Source organism: Trachurus japonicus, chromosome 6 (assembly GCF_045865225.1).
Source record: "Trachurus japonicus isolate A0001 chromosome 6, Traja_1.0".
In the NCBI taxonomy this organism is placed as follows: Eukaryota; Metazoa; Chordata; class Actinopteri; order Carangiformes; family Carangidae; genus Trachurus; species Trachurus japonicus.
The window spans coordinates 18,623,279-18,641,615 of NC_140912.1; the positions used below are offsets into that span (position 1 = coordinate 18,623,279).

Consider the following 18,337-nt stretch of genomic DNA (forward strand, 5'->3'; position numbering starts at 1 on the left):
AACATTGAACACACAAACAATGTCCGTTTATGAATTGTAAAAATTGTTATTGCTGTTTATACAGAAAAACTTATAATGATGATAATGAATGGAAACGCAGCTGGCCCTATTTTAGTTTGAAAACTCTGAGGTTGCGGGACTTTTGGAAGCCAAGATGCAGACTCTTGACTGGCTATCATCAGACACAACTATCAGTGGTGTGTGCTGTGACATGAATGACAAATTTCAAGTGTTTTTTTTTGCTGTTCCATAGTTGCACTATTTTCTGCAACTAACCAATGGAAGAGTAGACAATCTGCTTCTTGTTTACACTGCACAGTGTGCCCAGTATGGACAGTATAATGCAAGATTCATCCCAACCATCTGCCTTGTCTTTTCTCTGCCATCATTATTTGTACAACAGTCACATTTATGTCAACAAGAATAGGTTGTTGTGGTATTGTTCCATCACTGCAAGTCATGCTGCTTTGCATCATGTTCACTTCACATCATGTTTACAGTGCCTGTGCAGATGAAATAACATCTGACAGTCTCTTCTCTATACAAGCCCAGAGTAATTTGAAAGACTGATGAGTAACCTAGTTCTGTTAATGAAGTTATGCCCTTTCTGTTTATGACTTTCTCGTATGCTGGAATACCTTGATTATTTTGTTTACATGACAAGCAGTACCTTCTCCTGGCTACAATCAACCCAGAGACCAGAGTCCATGTCCCTGTCAGGATCCTGCTGGAGTAGAAACTGCTGGTTGATGGGAGCACTGCAGGCCTGGCCAGGACTGGTGAGGCCGGGCTACACCCAGCCTGAGCTGATGGTGAGACATTGAAACACATCTGGTCTAAAACATCTGGTCCCTCTGACTCATACAGCCAGCAAACCCTGAGCTCTGCCCACAAAGACAAAAGAATAGACCACTGGGGGTACCCCTCCTCTTCGCTGCTCAGAAATGCTGATCAACTACAAAACACACACACGCACACACTGAAAACAAAAAAAAAAAAGGATTCCCCGATCTACGACCCTTTATCTGTAGGCCGCAGTGACACAAGGACACAAAACAGACCACTACTCCTTTGAAACCGGATCCACCACTAGTCGCCAGTAAATCCTTGACTGCTTACATACATCCCACTTACAATAAACACTGGTCATAAAACATCTTGTTTCTATCTTTTCATCTCATTTTTTATGCTCCTGAGCTCAGGAATCCGAGCAGCCTCTTACACACAGAAACAACATAACATTCTTGGGCCGAGAGAAGAGTCTGTGAGGTCAAGTCATTGTTCAAGCATCTGCTTCGTGTGGAGGAACGACAAATACACCAGACACTGTCCTAGAGCGCCAGATGTTTACCAAATCGAACTGACAGCTGACATCAAAGGAAGTGATGTCTCTCGCACAAACACATCCAACTGTAGGAACATCAACACTTGCAGCACAACATGGGTTCAGGGATCAAAACACTACTCCAACCATTTCCCCTCTCTGTATTACCTCACTTCACTCTCGCTTTGGCTCTCGTTCTCTTTACCACTCCTTCATCAACCCATCTATACATCACTTTTCCTCTCTGCGCCTTCGCTCTAACATGAAACCGGTTTTTATTTCTCCTGGTCCTGGACTGGTCCTGTGTTTACAGGTCCTGGCAGCGCGGCCGTGGGGACCGGCGCCGAGCTGGACTCACTTCTGTGACCCAGTTCCCACATTGACTATGAACAATGCCACTTGGGAGGATCCACCAGATGCACCGTAACATGTGTTGACAGGAAGAGATGGCAGAGGTTCAGTTGGGGAGGGACTGAGGTGGGGGGAACGGGTTCATACTCTTGACAGTCACATTGAAACCCCCCCCCCCCCCTCAATGGGCGGCATTTGGATCGATCATCAGTAAATGACGCAGGCAGATGACAGGATTAGTAACTTTGGTAAAGGTTTATGGCTGTCTCTTGAGATGTTCTGGATTTTTCAGACCGAGACCGCATGGGTTTAAAGATATCTGAACAGGGGAGTCCTCCAAGAAACTGAGCTCACTCAACAATGGATTTGCTGCTCCTTTAGTTGATAGATTAGTTTTGTTATTTTCTGCCTTCTCATATATACAATGAAGACTGACAGCAAATGTAGACTGGAGAGAAAAAGGGGTGGGGGGTGGAGGGGTGTATCCTGGGACACTGTGGCCACTTTATATTTTTGTATTAGTTTGAGCCAACATAACCCTGGTCTATGCTTTTATATGGCACCAGGGGTTGGTCTCTCAAAGATAGACTTTGACTATGGCTTAGACATAACAAGTAACTAAGGCAGACCATAGCTTACATTTATCTGCTGCACAAAGCAGGTTAGTTCTTGACTATCTTGAGCGGACTGTGAAATTTATTCTGGGTTCAACAACTCAGCTCCGTTTACCCCAGCAGCAAAATCTTGCATTTTGGAAGAATTCAACAGTTACAAGGACATTTTACTTGGGAAATGCAGTTGAGAGTGAAACAATGAAAGGAAAAATCTGGAAAAAACAATGTCTACATTCTCTAAAAACACTATCCCGCTTTGTTCATAACAATGCTAGTCAAGTTTTCTTGCTTTTGCATGATACTGGTCAGTGGGTGTCGCTGATGACCATGTAAGCACGGTAAAATGATTAATCCTTGGGCAAATTTAAGACTGGCCTGACAATACAGACCAGCCCGAGATATCTTGAAATCATATTATGGAAATGGTTCCTGGTACCATAAATCTGTTTTAAGATGGTTTTTGTGTGTTTTTGTCCAATTCACAGCTCAACTGGTGTCAGTTTCCAATCATTAATGGGACAAAACATCTCTTCCAGACGTTCTCCTCTACTGGCTCTCTCTCTCCATCTTCTTTCTTCGCCCTTCCTTCTCATCAGTCACTCCTTTCATCTTCCAAACCTCCATTTGGTCTGCATCAGTGCAGGGTAAGATCACAGCCCAGAGAGTGAGGGGCATTAGATAAGAGGCTATGACAGACAGAGAGCTCAGTAAAAGAGTAGTTATTTTATAGTTTCATGGGTCTGCCTTCTCTTCCGTCTGCATTAGCTGGTTTTTATGGGCTGCCAGAGAACCTTGGATCCTGTGCTGCGTTTCAGCTGGCACAGTTGCACGAAGTTCAGAGCTCAGCTGGCACGGGCTGGCATGAAACCGGATACACGAACATCTGCAGCCAAACTGCACAGACTCGATGTGTGCATGAGGAGTTAGACAAACACATAAACAAAGTGAATGGTGAGATGTGTGCAGGACACTGTTCTGCTCATTGCATGCAGTAAATCTCCTGCAGTGTGATGGGTGGACAGAGGGCAGAGAAAGGGGTCAGTCTGCAGACCTCTCAACATTTTAACGCCGCTGTCTCCTCAACTACAAAGACACTTCAATTTATTCTGTCAGTAAAGCTGAACCTCAGGCTTGACCCCTTATCCATTAACCACAGTCCAAACCCTCCCACTTTATCTCGCACTGGAAAAAAAAAAAACCCTGCCTAATCTGGAGCATTATGCAACAGAAACCAAATCATGTGCACTGGACTTCACTTACAGGACAGTGTGATTTACTCTAACACTGACACACACAGACAACTGGCAAGCTGAGTGAAAGATCAAGTCTGATGACTGTCCATTTTCGACAAGTGATCACAGAATGTATTCCTCTCCTGTTCAAATGATCACATGGGAAAAAATCTATTTCGTAAATGCGGATTTTGCACATGCAGGACTCATCATATCAAAACACGTATCAACCCCCAAAGTTTTCCATCACTGCAGCCAATAAACAAATGGAAGACCTCTACTCTATTCTCAAGTCAGACATATGATTCATGAGAAAATACCTCAAGAGTACGTCACAAACGCAGTATGAAACTGGCCCCACGGAGAACATTATGCACAGAAAATAGCAGCCTCGTAAACAGAAACAAAACTACAAAAACTAGCCAGAGTACTTTTTTTTTTTTTTTTCCATTATGTAAAGTTACACTTCATTCCCATTTGTTCCATGGACACTTTGAGTAGTCTGTTGATAATTAAATGATGGGTTTGAGATGGAAACCTACAATATGTGTTCTCTGTTATATATATAAAAAAAGGGTTGATTAGACATGCACTCAGTGATTAAATGATACAATACTTAACTGCTACCAAGAGCCAGAAGAATACTTAAGTACTTAGTAATACATGAATCTGAGTCCAGTAAATAAATGCTGCTTCTTGTAGCCAACCACAACTGGAATTAGTTCCACACAAAACTGAAATCTGATTATAAAAAATCTGAAGTCTGATGAAAAATATGTGCTGGACAACCAAATTGTGGACTTCGATAAATGGCTTTCAAATAGTGCAAATAAACACAAAGTAAGAAAGTTACAAACAAACAAGGAAAACATGTGTAGCAATCCAGAAACCCAGAGAGAGACACAGAGCTAAGAAACATCTGTGTGAAGCCGTTAAAACCTGAGAGTGCCACAACTTCGTTTATGTAATGGGTCCAAATGCAGCCAATATCCGACCTGAGAGTGTAAACATTTGACAGTTACTGTGACCTGGAGTGATCGGATGCAGCAGGCGGCCTTTAAAAGGCAGGTGTAGCCACGGCTACGCAGCATGGGGAAGATGAAAAAGAAGCCAGAGTGAGATGGGGATGAAAAAGGCTGCCCCAGAGAAAGAAAGGAAGTGAGAGAGCTCTTGTGTGATGAATTGCGTGGGCTAGGTTACACTAACATAGCCTCAGCACTATTTTGCCAGATTACAAAAACAGTGACATCATTCATAGCCTATTTGATGTAGGCCTCTATGTAAACATACAAATTAGACATTTAAGAGAGCACACTTTAGGATTAGGTCTGATCTGTATTGTCTTTGCCTGAGTTTCTTCCAAGATACACTACACCAATCACGATAAGCATGTAAAATGTCATTTGTATGCAACCATATCTGGCTGAAGAGATATATCTCCTTCAATGAAGCGCTATCGATAATGTCGTACTTGTTTGGGTTCTCGTTCCCTTGAGTGTTCTTTCTGGGATTCATCAGATTTAAGAGCTGACCTAAGATTCGCCAGGCCTTCTGCCTCGACGCTGCCACTGTAGTGTACCACTGCGTGTGTGTGAAAAGCTCGACCTGCAACATGAGGTTTAAAGAATAAGTCACTGCATGTTTGTTTTGGCATTGCACTTGTATCATTTTACAAACCCAATCAAAGTATGAGCTAAAAGAAAGGGAAAATAAAAGAGCTTTTTATTGGACTAGGCTCCCAGACACTGCCAGGGGAATAGAGGCCTTTGTGCAGTTTTTAGTTCTCACATCCTGGGATGCTTTGGTGTCTATTTTCAAGGAGCTAATCCATACACGTATTCCACAGTGCAGTTGCAAAAAAGGTGCATGCTGTTGATGCATATTGTGCATGGCATAACTTCTGTACATCCAATAGAACAGTTTAACCAGATAAAGCTGTTGTAAATCTGCTGACACTTTGTTAACTGATATGAAGAACTGATGGAAATGTGTGTTGTTGTGCAAAATCTAAACCAAACTCAGGCCAAAACTCCTTCAAAAGATCCTAGAGAGAGACGGAGGAATGCTGCTGTCAGGCTTAGCAAAGTAGGTCATCCGAGGACGCGGGCATGCATGTGTGTTTATGAGTGTGTGAGAGAGAGGGAGAATGAGGATGTGCGGTGACTACCTCAATCAATTGAAAACACACACGGAACCAAACAGCCAATAAAAAAAACACAAACAACAAAAGGCTGCCCTCATGTAAAGCAGATGCATTCACACATCACAAATGCACATACAAACAAGATAGACAACAGCGCCTTGAACCTATCGGCAAATTAGATGATAGAGATCTTAAGCAGACTGTAAAATGAAGAAAATGAGAAGCCAAGAGCACATGGTTCTAGTTGGTGGGTGGCTCGTAACTCCTCTTTACCCCAGACTTTAACATGTCACGTTACATAGGGTAAACGTTTTCGCACTGTTGGAGGCCCAGTAATTCCTTACAAAGCATTGTAATTGTAATCATATTACCTCTTACTGCAATGAAACAAAGAAAGGACTTCATTTAGTTAAAGAAAGAAGACGGTTGTTGCTTGAGTTACACTCCTAAGCCTCCAAAGTCTCGTCACTGGCATAATATCGATGGAAAATTTCCTTCGTTTTATTCTGCCTTCAGTTCATGCCAAAACATTTCTGAATTATAAAAAGGGTGTGTATGAGTGAGCCAACAAAGTGGCAAGTACAACTCAGAACGTCTGAATTTATGGCTAAAGACTCCATTTTTGACCAGTTTTACTACAAACTTTGGAAGTAAGCACTAATGTGGACTTACCGGCCTTCAAACACACAGGCCTACATTTGTGGAGGCGTTGTGTTTAAGGTACTGGTGAGAGAATGAAATATGATCCAATACAGCTGATTTGAGTCATAGTTGCATGAGTCTGAAGGCCTATCAGAAGCCAAAACATTGCACAGTGGTTCATAACACTATGAGGAAGATTTAACAACTTTGGAAAGCTATCATATTTTATTCTGTGTTGCAACAAGCGCTGGATAATCAGCAAAATGACCACATTTTTGTTTAAAAATATCAGGAGTATGAGGCTAAAGGTGCAGCATAAATTCACCTGGAGTGGATGAGAAGCCCTAGAAACATTTAGCGACCTAATTAATGTGCATCTTAGCATGAGGCGTCTGGGTGAGGAAGGTTGATTTAATTACCTTTAAAAAAAAACAGAGGATATAATAATGTGTAATTTCCTAGTAATGACCCCAAACTTGTGTACCTTACATTAACATTTTAGGAGGGAAAAAAAACCCTCTAGTGGCTGTTACAGAAAAACACCTGTTGTAACAAAATGCCACGAAAACAGTATAATCACCAGATGGGCAGCGTGAGAAAGAACTTCCTGTCCTAAAGCCTAACTTCCAGACAAACATGATGAAATCATGAATGTGAAATTATGTGTTGGTCTTCAGCGTCCATATGTGGCCTGAAATTGTACACAGGGCGGCTCTGTTTTGATCAGGACTCGCTTGGATCTCACAGGGAAGAACAGAGTAACAGGAAGGGTCCTTGGTCCAAAAACATTCAAGAGAGGGCTGGACACAGAGACATAGATACTGGGACGACACAAAGAACATCTAAGTCTATGGGCAGGTCATTGTATGTTTCTTAATGGTATATCGCCGTTATCATTAACATTATCATCAAGTGGAGTGAACACAAATATGAGAATTAATGGATTATCATGGTTGAAGACCCTCTCTGTGTGCCACTGAAAAGATCTACGTATCTGCTACTCAGTGTTTATTTTGCTTTGTTCAGGTGCAACTGTCACGCCGAAATATGACCACAACTTTCTTCTTCTTCTGCTCCCAAGTTATAGAGTATCTGGCTAGAAGTGTTTGCATAAGTTAGCCTTTGACCATTTGGATATAAAATGTCATCACTTCATCATTTATCATATTAGACATGTGTTTTAAATTCTGTCATGATGTGTGTATGGATTCTTGTGTTATAGCCAAATATGTGTCACGTCCACTCACAGTGACCTTGACCTTTGACCTCCAGATTCTGCTCAGTTCAGCCTGTTTGTTTCCCATTTTGAAGAAATTCACTCATGCTGTTACTGAGATATTGCGTTTAACAGAGTGGGAGGAACAGACAAAGTGAGAACATAACGCCTCCGGCTATGGCTGTCGCTGGTGCCGAGTCATAACATTGAGGGAAAACAGCTTCACAAGTGCATCTCTAGATACAGCTTTACCCTTTGCTGTACTTTAAAAAAAAAACAAACATGGGCTTTACAGCTTGTGGCCAGATTGCAACAGTGCAAAAAAGGTGGGTGCATGATTTTGCGAAAACAGGCAGTTGGGGCTGATTAAAAGTTATAGGGTCAAGCCAACTGATTCATATCCAACTGACCATATTACGACATGTTATTGTAACTTCATTATACACATATTGATGCATAACCAACAATACGTCAAAGAATATTTTCAAAATACAAACATCCAGGCAACTTTATCAGCATCAGTGCTGTTTTGTTCTAGGGTGACAGATCTCCAGTGCACTTGGGGAAAGTTTTTACTCAGCATATCATCATGAGGAAATATAAGTAGCCTCACCAACAAGTGAGCTTATATTTCTATTCTAATATAAAATTAGTGCATCATATTTGCATCCTACTGTCAGCCAGGTCCAGCCACTTATCTGTTTGATCACATATACAGTATTTTTCCCTTTGTCATTTTGTCTCTTGCTGGGCACAACCTCCATCTGGAGCCCACAAATAACTGTATTGCTTCAAAAATGTGAACAGCAAGAACCTTTATTAATTTCTACTGCAGAGGTTAACAGGACAGCATTAGAGGCAGGTCTCGATTTGTAATTCCCTCGGTTTGATATGTATAATTAATCATTCTGGCATTTTAATTGGTAGCCTTGTTTTCAGTCGCACCCATTTGCCCCGTTAAAGTTGCTGCATTATATGTAAATACAAACTCAACACTTCCAGTGATTGTTTCAAATTAAAAGCCCTCTTCCTTAGTCGGCCTTTAATGGCTGTGCTGACACGCTCCAGCAGGTTGCTGGTAAGCTTTGCAGTAAGCGATGGCTTTACTATCTCCAACTACTACTACCTCCACTTGCTGAAATAGAGTGAGCCTTAGTGAATTCCTGAGCAGCTGGGAAATCCAGGGCAGCTGGATGACTGCCCATGATTGGCACCCGTACATGGTAAATCTAGCAACAACTGCTAGATGGAACGTGTTTGCATCAAATCATTTTGAAACAGCAACGATCAAGGAGCAAAGAGTCAGTCAGTGACATTCATAATTATAGGACTCGCGCTGCTGTTATAACGCAACTAAATCTATTGTTTATTTACCTGAGGTTTCTAGTGTATTCTGTTTTCTATCAGAGGGCCTCAAAATACACTTCAAGTTGGACACTGGTGTAATATTTGAGTGTCATGTGGATGTATATGTAATACTGAACTGGGTAAAATGCTGAAAACTATTCAGCATATGATTTTGAAACATATCTGCATCAGGGTGACCACACTGGCAGCAACACTACAACAGCAGGCATAGGGTTTGATGTCACCATTACACAGAAGTCGCCATGGGTCACTACTACCCTGAATGACAGAAACATTCAGCATCTGTTGGGTGCAGTCACAAGGAAAAACAAAACACAGCTACAGTATAACGACGAAAAGCTGTTGTGCAATGACTGCTCGAATAAAGCTAGCCAAAAAAAAAAAAAAAAGGAGCACAGCACAAATTTCTTCAGCACAACCACTGAAGGCTGAAATATACAAGGAGGGGTGAAACACAGTACCCGCCGCTTTTAGTGACGTAATTGGAATCCTTAAAGTAAAACATTAACCACAGATTAATTAAACAACAGTTGTATTTTAATAAGTGGTTTATATTGAGGTAAGGTTGTGTATATTGCATTTTTGAGCCCAATTTGTATTGGACAGCTGAGAGACTTTGTACAATTAGCATTGAGTAAAGTGAACAGTCAGCATCAGCATGATGTCATGGGCAGTCTTTCACAATAAGCTTAGCTGCACTAATTTGCTACTCTTAATCTCAAGGCTGCAGAGTGAGACATTCGGCAAGGATGGAGCTTTGGATAAAAGGTTTGCGACACTTGAATCATTTGTGGAAGATACGACGAAGACTTCTGCAATAACCTGAAGAGCCACGATTCCAACACAAAACCACACACAACACATTATGCACCCTCTGTCTGGTAATGGATTTGCATAAAAGTGCAAAATGATTTATCGGTTTATTGTCTACTACAGCATAATAGTACATTCTTTTATTTAAGCTACTATAAATGTATTCTTACCTGTCCATCCTGACCAACGTGCACCTGGTGGATCTGGAGGTTTCCCTGAAATACAGAAATGACAGGTCATGACATCATCATCACACACACATTTAACTGCCTAAAAAAAAAGCATGTTGTCCACTGCTGTGCGTTTGAGATGGAAACAAGTGCGCACAAGGGAATTCAAGCCATGAAGCAGCAGCACTAAACTGAACCTCTCTCCCTCTTGTGATCAACAAACCCATGACAATTATATTATCTGAATTGTTATGGGTTTTGGCAGACGGGTCTTACCACTTAATGACATTAGAGACATTATAATATATAAGACATTAGAAGTGGATGCAGTGTCCTGGACCGTGTGTCAACTGTCCCATTATTTCCGACTACAACAAGACTCCCGTAAACAAAACAGGAACATATTTGCACAAGCTAATCACGGTCTCATCAAGACGCCACGGCCATCATTAAATCACTGAACACCCACTAGGTTATTAACACGACCACATGAGAGACGGTACCACACAGGCCATATTTAGCCAACCCTCAGCTGTCTCGGCTGTTTTCGCTTGCTAATTGTATTTCATGTATATATGTAGCAGTGTCTGCGCTGCCATATGGCCAGAGAGCAATGTGATCTCTCAAACAGCTCATTTCCTTTTCGAGCACGCTAAAACCAATGTCTATGATGAAAGGGGTCCGTTCCTAATGAAAACATATTCTGTGAGTGGCAGTTGGGAGAAGTGGGATTTTGTTGCTAAGCTTTGAACTCCAAAAAACAAACAATATCATGGAATGGGAAGGAGAAAGGAGAGAAAAAAAAATCTGGGCTCAGCCACAAAGAGCAGGAAAAGCTTTAGAGCTTTTCTGCCTCCAATTCACTCCGTCTCTCTCACTCAATTGTGCATTTCTTCCTCTGAGCGTCCTTTAGTACAACTCGGGAGGAAATGAGAAAAACACTTGCTCAAGGTGTCAATTGCTTTTGCACAACACTCAAGCTGTCATACATGTATGGCACGTATCATACACAGTATGTGATTGCCTGTGCATGACTGTGTACACAGACTGGCGCCCTGAAATAAATCTCCATCCCGCTTCCTCGAAAAAATCATTAACAATGATGCTGATGCGGAAATTCCTCCTCAGCACTCGCTGTGGTTTGGAGTTAGATTCTGATTTCAGCTGGCAGGCCAATACTGTGTCTGCATGCAGAAGTGTGTAGCGGGCGACACGAGACATCTGGTCATTGTGTAGAAACAAAAGTCATAACCTCGCGCATAAACAGGAAGCTATATAAACACTAAGATGCTCTATAAGGAACATCTGCTAAAATTCACTAATGACGTTAACGTTGTCAGGTATTTCCCCCGCAACAGAAACATACACAGCTAAACAGCCACAAAAATAAATACACTGATTTGCCAGATGAAAAATAACAGTTTGATAATTTGACTCTTTCCTAATAGATGACTAGTTTTGAGTCTACACAGCATGAGTTGTGCAATCACAAATTCATAAGGAAATACAAATGGGCGTAGTTGACAGCTAGACTTATTCTTCTTCCACACAGCTGAAGCTACCAAGTCCAGCCCTAATTTTCAGAGCAAAAACTTGGCGAGCTCACAGTCTGACAGAAAGCTTCATCATAGGATACTGCAACCTGGTAGAGTAACGCGCCTGGGATGTAACAGCGTGGAAGTTTTCCCATCGGGTTCATCCATCATTAGAGTGATCGCTCATGTCTTTACAATCATTTGTAGTATTAAAAGAATCCGAAATTTAGTTTTCTGTGCCACAGGTACACATGTACACTTACCACCCACTTTATAAGATACACTTTGACCTCCCCGGTGATGCAAATATCTAATAGGCCGATCACAATGCAGCAACTCAATGCATTTACACCTCTAGACATGGTCATGGTCCAGCCTGGGTATTGTTTCTGACCATGTCCATCCCTTTATCACTCAGTGTACCCATCCCCTGAAGGCTCCTTCCGGCACGATAGACATAAACCACCATGTCAAAAAAGGTTGTATCATCTCAAAAGTTTCTTGAACAGGACATTTGCATGATGGATGTGCAGCCAGGAGGTTTTCAGCACCTCGCTGAATCCATGCCACGAAGAATTAAGGCAGAGGCAACAGGGGGTCTGACCTGATAAGTGTATAACAGCTTGTAACCATGATTGCAGCATGCATTTACACGATAGAGCCTTTGGACTGTCAGTGAGAAAGAGGTTGAACAGCCACAGATGTATTTAGAGAAAATACTTGCTCACAAAAACATTAAGGATGATTTCAAATGGCCAGTCAAACAATGCAAGTCATTCGTTAAACAGAAGTTGACCAAGTTAAAAACCAAGATCCTCCAACACGGCATGCTGACATTCCCACACTAAAGTAGACAAAGCTCATTTTCTTCCCAGCAAACCGCTTCTTTCTCAAACATGACTTCACTGTTATATTCTGTTTGGAGACAAATTCCCCCGAGTGACAGAAATTTTATATAACACAAAGAATGACTCAAGTAAAGGAGTGGTTGATTGTTTTGTCTTTTCTCTGTCTCACTCTCACGCACACACACACATGCACACACACTTACTTCACTGTCCTGTGTGATCTGCACCTCCTCTCCTTGTGGCACCTGGGCTATGTGCAACTGACCCTGTGGAATCTGAGAGACACAGACGGAGGATGAGAGACAAGAGATGCTGGAACAATTGAACACGAGAAATGTAAATACTAGGGCTGTCAATCAATTTAAAAAAAACAATTAATTAATCGCACAATTTTCTGTAATTAATCGCAATTAATTTATCGATTAATTAATTGCATTTGTCCACTTAAGCGTGAAGCTTATAATATATTAATATATTTATCTACAGTGTGTCAAATCATCAGATTAATGTAGAATAAACACAAAGAAAGTATATTTAAATTCACAGACTGTTTTAATGGCTTTCTTTAAACTTTGAACACAGTTTCTCTCCTGTGAAGTACAAATTTGGCACAAAAACAGGCACATTGCTTATGTCCTTCAACAGCAATATTAACAAAGCCCAGGCCAACATGTGTTGAAGTGCAGGTTGAATATCAAAACCCTCAAGAACGCCTATGCGCATGGCATGCACCAACATATTTTTATTCTTCCGTTTTTCCTACCACCCTGGCATGAACAGAGCTGTCCGCCGCAGACGTGCACAAAGAAACAAGCACGTCGCACCGAATTTCCCTCTGTAAATTAAACACTTTGTTTCCCTGTTTGTGGGGACTGTGGCTTTTGTGCATTATCACTTACAGATCATATTAGGAAGGCATATTTTAACGGCCAGTATGACCAAGAGGGATTGAAAACACCCAGCTAAACTGTTTCAATGTTCATGCGTATGCAAGTATTGTTTTAAGGCACACTAGAGCATTTCTTGAACCTGTCTTTCAAGCTTAATTTTAGCTGCAATATACAAAATACAATTAATTGACCAAGCAATCCTTGTGGGGTTTGTGTAGTCTGGCGAAAACACAACACAAATTTATTTAGTAATTACGGTTCCAGGACGATATCACTGCCAGTAAGTATAAGTTTATTTCCTCATGCGTACTAACAGTACTCGTAAATTTCATGCTCAGCTGCACCCTTTAATACTTTGCAGTATCGGGAGGGTAATAACTGCACAGTGAGTTCTTGACAGTCTTTCTCTCCCACTCTTCCACCTTCTCCCTAACTTCTCTTCCTGTCTGTCCGCCCTCCATCTTTTATGCCTTTTCCTTCCCCTCTCATATGAGTCACTCATCATCAGCACCTCCAAATCCATGTATCATGCAGCAACCTATCCACAGTAGACATATTCACCGCTGTATATTATGAGGTTGCTTTGTGGCACTGTCATCTCATAAAGCGGGTGCATCAATAAGTCCAGGTGCAGAACAGATATTATTTCTCTAATGTTCTCCAATAGTCCAATAAGATCACAATTACATACATACACAAACTTGAAACACTAGGACAGGAAGATCTAATTCACTTTCCTGTCAAATACTCTCCAGCAGCTTGTGTGTGTATCTGTCACTGATTGTTGGAACACACAACAAGTAGACAAGACTGCGCCACGGTGCTCTCGTTCAATCAATGATTGTAACCTCAATAAGAACCCTTGAAGAAAACCAGGCACTCTAAATGAATTTGATCAATACCTCATATACACACACACACACACAACTCTGTTATATCTGATAAGCTGTGATATCTCTAAAACCTTCCGCAGGCCACAGAGTTTAATTAAGTGTCCGGTTCAACTCTTGTCCTTCACAAGATTTCATGGCCAAGACTAGATATGAGATATCCAGTGACTTCCTCTTTGTCAGCCCACACATAACGGGATACTGGGCCTGACTGTGACCTTTGACCACAGCGGCTGGACAGGGGTCATCCACTCCCTAAGCATAGGGGCGTACTACATTTCTGCAGAATGCTGTATTAGTCACTGTGGTGAGAGGAGTGATCTGTCCACATATGTTACAAACCCAGCTTTAGGGCTGCACGATTAATCTTGTTATCATCGTAATAGCGATGTCAACATGCACGACAAACACATCGTGCAGTTCGCCTAAAATGCGACGATTAGCATGTTTTATTTACAGGCACAGCTCATACCTGTAACCTGAGCTACACCGCTAGACATGAGGTATCGTAACAACAACAACGATGGCGGACTCCCGTCAGTTCCCTCAGATACAGCGCCTGAAACGCGTCCATGTGGCATCGATCGTCATATTTGTTCTAGCACAACTTCTTGTGTTCAGCCGACTTATAATGTTTGGAGTTTGTTTACAGCGTACAAGCTTCCTGCTCTTCTTCTTCTGTTTGTGGTGTTTTTGTGTGGCAGTGTTACGGTGCCAATACAGGCCTGGTGTGAGTACTACAGTGTATTGAGTTGTTTTCAGAAAGGCACAGGAACTGCATGGTTAATATGCACACCTGAATATTTGCTTATTTATCGTGAGTCATATCGTCATCGCAATATTGAACAGCATCATCGCACATCGGACATTTTGCTGATATCGTGCAGGCCTACCCAGCTTCATGAAACCCTTCTAGGATAGACACATGATTTTTAGATAGAGTAGGGATGTCACAATTACTTGTTTTCACAATTAATCGCAGTATTAAACGCCACAATTAATTAATCATAAAGATTCCTAAATACCGTCACTTCCCAAAAAAGATTATGTCGGAACCGTATCAGCAGATGCGCACCAAAATAAAGGTGAATGCTCAGATACTGGTCCATTTAGTTAACGTAACATTGAATTGGTAGGAATTTAAATGTTAGCGTGTAATTTGTATTTAAAAACAACAACAAAATAAAACAAAAAACCATTAAAATAAATGTAAACATTTGGTATAGATAACAATTTATGACCTGAATATTTCAAACGCTTCCCCTGGGGGGTTAATAATTGGTAATAATAGATACTTGAAATATTTTGTGTAAACAATGAGTAATGTTCATTCATAGTGTTGTGAAATTAATTAATGCATAATAATCGTGATAATTGTAATACCGAGATTATTTCTCTGACAATAATCGTACCAAGAAAATCTGTAATCGTGACATCCCTAAGATAGAGATGTTATATTGAGAGAGAGCAGGATAAAGACCCACACGCTAACTGTTAGAGAATACCTTGTTGTGCGTTCGTCTGTGAATAAAATGTCTGTTTATGGATTCAGAGAAAGAATTGTTTGATACTCACCACCTGAACTTGTCCATCCTCGCCGATACGGTGGAACTGGACCTGCTGATTGGCCAGCGTGTAGTGCAAGGTTTGCTGGGTGGCGGTCTCCATGTGGGCTGTTTCCTCTCCCATGCCTCCCTCTGGTTAGGAGGACAAGCATATTGGTCACTGGTGCGCTCATGTTTACAGTGGAAGTAGGTCAACAGCTGATTCCAGCATACATGAAAAATATGGACGAGGTATCCAAGACACAGACAGACAGACAGACACACAATCCCACACACACCCACATATGATCATACAAGGGGCCTCTTATAAGAAAAAAAAAGTAATATGGGATCATTCCCAGGCCATCTGCTGGATGATGGCATGTTTATACTTCATCCAACGCCTAAATACACAACAAGGACTCTCCAGCTAGCCATCCAAACACACTCATGGTCTAGCAGCCAAACACAAACTCCAGGCCTCAGTCTAAACACCCGCTATCACACCAGCAGTCTGAAACTCCTGCATGAGCGCGTCGCACCATCTCGTGACAGCTACACTCCGACCCGGACACAATGACGGCACCCAGTGACAGTGGAGTCCACACCACAGGCCACAAAACGAGTACGATTACACCTTCTCTTGTTACACATCAAAATAATGCGCTACAGTAACAATGTCACTGGGGAGAGGTGAGAGCTGAAAGGATTTAAGGCCACATCTTGTAACAAAACGAACAGGGGTTAACTTTACTAAGAAAGGCGAATGTTATGATGACCATCAAAAAAAAATCTAGCTTTCGATGACATAAAACATACATCAGACATCACGTACACCTCAAAGGTTCTGCTTTCTGTTCCGCTGCTTTGAAAAGTTAGGCTGTCTCCCATCTGTCATTATTATGGTTATGTACTGTATTATGGAAATAATCCTCAGCGCTTTTGTTTGCCAGACCAGGAAGCAAGACACAGGTGGCTTGTGGAAACTACAGTTTTGGACTGAGCTCTTCTTGCTGGTTCACTGATAAATAATGGTTTCAAAAGCAGACGAATTGCCTCTTTCCAGTCCATTAACATGTAATCTAATTAAGGAAGGAGTGATTATTTGGTGCGCGTCTTTGTATGTTTGTGCATGCACCGTCTGAACTAGCGATAGCTGTACACTCTGGGGTGTGTGAGGCCCGCGAAGGCAGGGTCTGACAATACACCCCTCATGTGTGCTCACAGGATATTTGGGTTTCCCCTGCAGTCTTACTTTTCCCTGGTCAGAGGTGAGAGGTGACGGCTCACAGGGAGGGAAGGACAGCAAGCATTGTGTGCAGATTACAACCATCTGCAGCAATACACACTCACACTGTCACACATCTGAATGTGGGTTTAGGCCCTGACATAGCTTTCATATAGCTGATGAAATCAGACCTGTGTTCATGGAAGCATGTGGGTACTATGTTTGATGATGGTCTGCAATGTCTTTTTTTCTCTGCATATAAGTAATAGAATATTACTGATTAAAACTTTAAGTAACAGGGCGGTGCGTGGCGCAGTGGTTAGAGCAGCCGCCCCATGTAGAGGCTACAGTCCTCAACGCAGGCGTCCCCGGTTCGAATCCCGCGTCGGGCAGACATTTCCTGCATGTCATTCCCCCTCTCTCTGCCTCCCCCTTTCCTGTCTATCTCACTGTGCTATCAAATAAAGGCAAAAAAGCCAAAAAATATACTTAAAAAAAAAAAAAACTTTAAGTAACTGACTGAAACCTGCGTGAACACAAATATACGGTAAACATAAACAGTGTTTAAACAACAATTCATTTGTAACAATCTATAATAAACTTAGTTTGAAAGGTTTGTCTCAGACAACTTAACAGAGAACTTTTTCAAATCTTGCAAAGAGTAAATACTCCAATCCAGTCCTCAGATGGGTTTAGTACCATTTGAAGTTCAAGTTATTATGATAAAACTGCCAACAAAAATCTCAATAGAAAAAAAAGTTCATATTAACAGCTCAAAGTTGAAAAACAATCCTTTTTTTGCTGACAAGACAAAATTGAATTGTTTCATAACTACCAGCTGATTGATGTCACAATAGAAACTAACAGGAACTAAAAACCAGTGGTGACGTCACTGGCGAGTAAGCAATAGAAACAGCAGCAGATGTCTCCGTTTTGGGGTCTGTGTTTGATTCCCACATCTGTGCATCTTTGTTTGATCAGAAAACAACCACAAAACATAGCAACGCTATCAGCTGACAACGACTTATGAGAGTGGAGCAAGGTACTGTAGGTCTCAAGTTTTCTCTGACCATTGAGATAAATTTTAAATGTGCTCATTCCCAAAACATTTCACAAGAATGGCATCAGAGTGATCCGAATGTGCTTTAATTTCTTATACTCAATAATAAAGTGTTCGACTTTAATGTGATTTGATCATGTTTGCGTTCACTATTCATCATGTTAGTAAACATGCATATGTTGCTTCTGTTTTATCAGTTATGTTTGTGATAAAGATGGTACACAATCAATTGTAGACCAAATGTAAAACTATGTTTTGTTTTGGATGTAACTTTGTTTTGATTAGAGAGCTATGCATGATTTATTTAGGGTTTCAACACCCTTTTACACTCTTTAGATCTCAATATGACGCTGTTATTCTGTTTCTTCTTCTGAGTCATTATGTTCACAACAATCTGCAGATAGACACAAACAACATCATATTCTAGTTATTAAATATTACACATCTAGGAAGTTCTGATTGATTCCGC

General features: G+C 41.3%; 1 protein-coding gene across 1 annotated transcript in view; it reads right to left on the reverse strand.

Annotated features, from left to right (window-relative positions):
- banp (BTG3 associated nuclear protein) overlaps window positions 1-18,337 on the reverse strand; it is a 35,354-nt gene that overhangs the window by 10,695 nt on the left and 6,322 nt on the right. The window contains exons 9-11 of the mRNA XM_085779579.1: window positions 15,612-15,733; window positions 12,460-12,531; window positions 9,874-9,918 (exon numbers count right to left, since the gene is read on the reverse strand). Of these exons, the coding sequence (XP_085635705.1) occupies window positions 9,874-9,918; window positions 12,460-12,531; window positions 15,612-15,733 (239 nt within the window). The remainder of the gene's footprint in view (window positions 1-9,873; window positions 9,919-12,459; window positions 12,532-15,611; window positions 15,734-18,337) is intronic.